This window comes from Nicotiana attenuata, chromosome 6, assembly GCF_001879085.1.
Source record: "Nicotiana attenuata strain UT chromosome 6, NIATTr2, whole genome shotgun sequence".
Taxonomy (NCBI): domain Eukaryota; kingdom Viridiplantae; phylum Streptophyta; class Magnoliopsida; order Solanales; family Solanaceae; genus Nicotiana; species Nicotiana attenuata.
In genome coordinates, this window is record NC_031994.1 from 67,295,954 (window position 1) to 67,302,412 (window position 6,459).

General features: G+C 39.0%; 1 protein-coding gene across 1 annotated transcript; it reads right to left on the bottom strand.

The window, feature by feature from the left end:
• LOC109227925 (uncharacterized mitochondrial protein AtMg00810-like) lies at positions 5,427-5,828 on the bottom strand. The gene has a single exon (XM_019393115.1). It carries the CDS (start codon positions 5,826-5,828, stop codon positions 5,427-5,429), a length of 402 nt encoding a protein of 133 aa, XP_019248660.1.

The following is a 6,459-nucleotide window of genomic DNA, read 5'->3' on the forward strand; positions in this document are numbered from 1 at the left end:
TCTTGCAATTTGTGGAGGAGTTGAGGAGAGTGGCAACAAGCCAGGGGGAAGTGAATCTGGAGAAGCTGCTGAAGGTCTTGTGAACTTGAGTGAACATTAAGATGGACCTAGTTCATCTGTGGAAGAAACCTTGGCTGAAATTCTAATGAAAGTTGGAGAAAGCTATGATCCCAAGAAGCGCAAAGCTTCTTCTCAAAAGGCTCCAACTGCCTCTAAGCCAAGAAGAGCAAGGTGTCATCTCCTAAGTCTACTGTTCCTTCAGCACCAAAGGTGAAAGCTACCAGAAGCAGGGTAAGGCAAAGCGAGGCTGAGTTGCAGAAAGCCTTAGAGGCAAGCAAGAAAAAGAACAAAGAAAAAGGAAAAGCTAAAGTTCTGGAAAGTTCTGTGGCTGCAGAAGAAGAGGAGGAAGAGATGGAACTGGTCCATCAGGAGAGAGGTACAACTGAGGAGGTTCCCACTCCTAAACCTAAGAAATCCAAGACTTCTACCAAGAAGTCTTCAGAATCTATCTCTGCTGAACCCTCCCTGGCAAAAAGAACCAGGTCTGCAGTTAAAGGAAAACAAGTGAAAGTTCCTGAAGAAGAAGAAGCTTGGAGTGGAGAAGAAGAAGAAGAAGAGGAATCTGAGAAAGAGCAGGACAGGTTTATCCTTTTTGGAAAAAGAAAAATATTGAAAGGAAGAATTCTGAAAGACCTGGAGGAGCCAGGCATGAAAAGATTGGTTGATGCACTGGAAGCACAGGGTTGGAAGGACATGGTTCTTCAACTGGATGGCAGGCTTGCAAGAAAAGAACTGATAGAGTTTATGGCGAATGCCACAGTGGTGAATGGGGTTGTTACAAGCCTGGTGAGAGGAGTAGAGGTGCAGTTTGATGCACCTAAGTTGGGAAGAATTCTAGACATACCCTGTGAGGGATATGATGATTATACTAGGCAAAGGTGGCCTTGTCTAGATTCTCTCCCTTCTGCTCTCCAAATCACCCGGAATTTCTGTGATACCAAGTCTGCTGAAGAAGTGCCTGAGGCTAGGTTTGTGCAAAAGAGTGAGATGAAGCCTGAGCACAAGGTGCTATTTGAATTTGTGAACAAGTGTCTGCTGCCCAGACAGGAGAGAAGGCACACTGCAAATTATATGGACCTGGTCCTTCTGGAGTGTCTTGTGACAGGAAAGCAGATTAACTGGCCTAGTTTCATTGTCAAGCTGCTGGATAGAGTGATAAATGGCTCCAAGGCCCATGCCACTCCTTATGGGTTTATACTGACAACTGTCTTGGCCAAGTTAGATGTGCCATTGAAGAAGTGGGAGATGGCCTCCAGCAAAGAGCACTTTGGGATCAAAACTCTGCAGGCTTGTGATTATCTGCTAAGTGTAACCCCAGTTGAACCTGGTTCATCCGTGAAGACTCCTGTGAACAGCAAAGTTAGGGCATTGGTTCTAGAATGTGGAACAAAAGATGCAGAAATTGCTAGGCTCCAGGCTCGCATTGCTGAACTGGAAAGTGAAAGAAATGGCCTCAAAGATGAGCTAGCAAAGGAAAAAGAAAAGAGTGAAGGGATGCTCCAAACAATGCTTAATCTTCTTCAATCCCAACCCTCTAGTTCCTCCAAGCCCTAGAACCAGTTTAGAAACTCCTTCAGTGACCCAGATTCGGGACTTTTCTTTTTTTTTTTTGCTCATGGTTGGATGTTTGTTTTTCTTTTTGTGGTCTGTTTTGTAGAAACATCTCCTAATCAATGACAATGTGCTTTGTTTTCTCTTGTTCTATGAAACTTCTGATCTTAATAGTTAAATTTCTGTGAAGCTGATTATTGATTAACTAAATCATGTTTTCACTTGCAGTTGCCCCAGTGGCCATGAGTAATAATTAACATCTGGGATTCTAATAAAATGCAACTTTTCGATGATGCCAAAAGGGGGAAGAGATATTGTGCTTTACTTTGTATTCTGAAAAATGTGATGTTTATAACCTGATTAAACCTGGTCCTTAATGATAAGTTAAATTAAAGTGTGAAAATTAAGCTGAGTTCCACAGGGTCTCTGATCAATAAAAGCACAGAGTTTGTCATCATCAAAAAGGGGGAATTTGTTGGCCCAAGTTCAGATGAAGTTTTGAAGATTGACAAAATGAACTCAGTCATGAACCAGGTCCATCATGTGAGACACAGTGTTGATATGCTTACACATGTGACATACGCGTGAAGAAGATAAGTCTCAAGGATCAGCAACAATATCTTCTGAATTGATCGAAAAGATTGCATATAGGATAAGGAGTTGAAGTCTCCTTATGAAAAGAGAATTATATCCGGATCAAGGATATGGATTAGGAGTTAGAGTTGTTCTTGGACTCGAATTGTCAAAGGATCCACAATTCGAGTTCTTATCAAACTCTGATTACTAACTCTATAAATATAACGATTGTTCTCTTTTACAGGTGATTGCACATAAGCAGAAGTTAAGCATATTTGAGAGCAAAAAGATCAAGTCTGATTTGCAAGCAACATATGCGAGATACAAGTGTGCACGTCTGAAGCTACATGAACTAAGATAGAAGAACCAGTTTCATCATTGTGTTTATTCTAAGTTTAGTTCAATTGTAGTAGGTTTTCATATTGTACCTTTCAGCTTTATCTAGAAGCAATTGTAATAGGTATATTGAGTATTCAAGTTAGAGTTAACTTGAAAGTGTCGCAACAGTTGAGGCTGTGTGCTACACTGGGATTAGAGTTAATCCTTAGGTTTACAAAGAGTTTTGTAAATGCAGTTTTTGGCTCAGTGATTTTAGTGGAGTTTGGGAAAATCCTACTGAGTAGTAGGTCGTGGTTTTTTCACCTTTTGAGCCAGGTGTTTTCCACGTAAAAATCTCTATGCACTTTACTTTCAGTATTTATTATTCCGCAAACTGCTGTATTTAGAACACTTAGAAGAACCAGGTTCTTCTAACGCGAAAATTAGGTACCACACAAATCACCCCCCCCCTCTTGTGTGGCATTGACGTTTATAACTTCAGTGAGCTATTCAAGGAGACTCATATTGTAAAGAAGAAGAAAGAGACGGATCAAGAAAGGTGGGTCGAGGGCCGAGCCTCGACTGTACATGTAAGTTTTCACTTTTCATTAAGTATTTTGATTTACTTTTATATAAATTTAGAAATACTAATTCAATGTAATTTTTCTTATAGGGTCGCTTCACAGCTGAAGTGCAGGAATTCATACGCAGTCAGCCACCTAATGAGTCGGGCGAGCCAATCCAACCTTTGGACGAGGATGCTGAAAGAATGTGGACGCAGGCTGCTGGCGGTCCAAAATGGGGGAAGGTATACGGGCTTCCTACTAAGAAATTCCATCGCTATAAGTGTGGAATGCAAGGAATAGGGACTTCCTCGCAAGCCGAGCTACTTGATAGGGATAGCCTCTCCGCTATGCGGGAGACTGTGACAAAGCTCACATCCGAGCTAGAGCGGCCAAGGAAAGAGAAAAGCTTAGAGATGCTCAGTTCACTGGCATGCAAGAGCAGATCAAATCTCTCCTAGCTTCTGGCTCTTTTCTGATTCCCCGGTCTCGTGAGTCATCACCAGAGGCTCGCCTTCCCCGTGCTCATTCCTCCCGTCATCCAAGTGCTCGTTCCTCCCGTCCTCCCCGTGATCGTTCTTCCCGTCCTCGACAAGTACATCCTTCTGGATACCGTCTTGGTGATGAAAGTTCATCAGACGATGATGATAATGATGTACAAAACAATCCTTGACTTTTATACACTTTGAACTAAACAAATACAATCGGTTTTCGAATGGGCTTGTAATAACAGTTAACTTAGTTTGGTTAGCTTAATGTGTTAGTTTTATTGAACTTATATTTTGCTGTTGTTAATGTTGTTGTTGTGTTGTTGTTGTTGTGTTGTTGTTGTTGTTGTTGCTGTTTATTGTTGTTGTTGTTGTTGTTGGCATAAAATGCCTGTTTAGGAATTTTGGTATGCTGACAGGTAGTGTAACTGCCAAAACAGGCTGTTTCTGCCAAAATTATACCAAGAAAAGCGACCAACATTGGTCGCTAGTTGGTCGCTTTTTTCTTTAAAAAAATAATTTTCTGGGCAATAGCGACCAAGGTTGGTCGCTAATTAACCCAGATTTCTCAAAAAGCGACCAACTTTGGTCGCCAGCCTACGAAAAGATATATATTTTCTGGAGAATAGTGACCAACTTTGGTCGCTTATTTATAAAAAATAATTAAATTCTTAAAATTAGCGACCAATGTTGGTCGCGTAAGTTTAAAAAAAATTAAAAAAATTAAAACAATAGCGACCAACTTTGGTCTTCATTTTTCAGATTTTAAAATATAATATTTTTTTACAGACCAAAGTTGGTCGCTTTATATTGATTAATAATAAATAAAAAAAACGTAATTTAAGATTAGAGACCAACTTTGGTCGCTAAGTTTATATTATTAAAAATAATAAAGCGACCAAAGTTGGTCGGTATATTGTTTATCCGGAATATTTGGTCCTTTAACCTTAGAGACCAAAGTTGGTCGCTAATTAGCGACCAACTTTGGTCCCTAAGGTAAAGGGACCAGCATAATATTGACCAGGCCTGTTTGGTCGCTTTTTGGTCGCTTTTGGACCTGTAAGCGACCAACTTTGGTCGCTTTTTGTGGTCGCTTTTTTCCGGATTTCTAGTAGTGTCACTGGAAAATGATGGACATTGGTTTATGAAGGTAAAGTTTTTTTTTCATGGAAAATATTTGTTCCATATCAAATTTACCTAAGTGTATTCTGTCTTATTTCTTAAACCGGAGTGCTGATACTGCCTAAGATTAATTTTTCCTTTCCTATTATTCACTTAGGGAAAATGATGGCCATATATTTGGTTTTCATGGAAAACAATTTTTCCATATCAAATGCACCCAAATATATTCTGCTTTATTTTCTTGAAATGGAGTGTTGTTATTGTCTAAGAGTACTCTAGTAGTGTCAAGAACAAAGAAAGCATGAGAGAAATTGAAGAATGACTATCTCCATTACTTGATTCAAATACATCAGATACATTGGTATTTATACACAAGAGAAAATATCCTACACTAAATGTAAATCCTACAAAATATTCTTCATATATTCTACAACTAATGCTACATAATATTCTGCATTTATAATGTAGAATATCCCTAAAAATATCCCATATATTCACCATATCGAGAATATATTAATGAAGATATTCTACAATTTGTCCATTATGCTAACATCCCCCCTCAAATTGATGTTGGTGGATCGAAAAGCATCAATATGCCTACTAGAAACTGATGACGCTGTCATGCCATTGATTTTGTAAACACATAACTATTTGAAGATCACTGGATACATGTGGAAGAATAATAACTCTTCTATCTACAGCTTCTCTTATAGAATGACAATCCACTTCAATATGCTTGGTTCTTTCGTCATAAACTGGATTGATTGGTTGCAATCTGAATGGCGCTTGTGTTATCAGCATGGAGAGGAGTAGGATTAGATTGAGGAAATCCAATTTCTGCAAGTAAACCACGAAGCCAAATAATTTCGGAGCAAGCAATCGACATTGCTCGATATTCGGACTCCGTTGAAGATTTTGAAACACGATCTTGCTTCTTGCTCTTCCAAGATATCAAAGAATCTCCGAGAAACATGCACCATCCCGTGACGGAGCGGCGAGTATCAAGACATCCAGCCCAATCAGAATCACTAAATGCATTAAGCTGAATAGGAAAACCACTAGGAAAGAATAATCCACGAGTTGATGTTCCTGAGAGATATCGCATGATGCGACGAACTGCCACCAAATGCAGATGACGGGGAGTCTGCATAAATTGACTGGCTTTTTGAACTGCAAAAGAGATATCAGGCCGAGTAATAGTAAGATTGTTTAACCAAAAAATGGAATTTCGATTAAAGGTTATAATTTAGAAGAACGCGGGTTACTGATAATCGAAAGAATGTATAAAAGAAAGCAATTTGGATAGCAAGAATATAATCAATAGAGAAACAAGTAAACCAAAGTATATTCAGATAGTGTTTCGTGTCCCTACAATTGATCAGTTATCTCCCTTTTATAGGTACCTTGGAGATATGCGTTTTGCCTATATCATAATAAAGCTATTATGGGCAATTAAAGACATTAAAGACATTAAATGCTACGTTACATAATCATTATATTTAATACAAATTCTCTAACATTTTTGGTATTTAAGACTCATCAAATACTATATCTGGACTCTCGTATGCTGTCAGATTCATTCTCTTTGACTCGTGGGCTTAAATGACTTGAACAGGTACGAGCTTTGCCTCTTCTTGAATAACCGCTCGTGCCTCTTCTTTTGCTTTCTACTCGTATCTATTGCAACTCGTGCCTCTTTGCCAGTTGTAATTCTTTGACCAGTCTATGTGTCACGACATGTCATCTTCATACCTCTTTAATATGTAAACTCAATTTTTCCA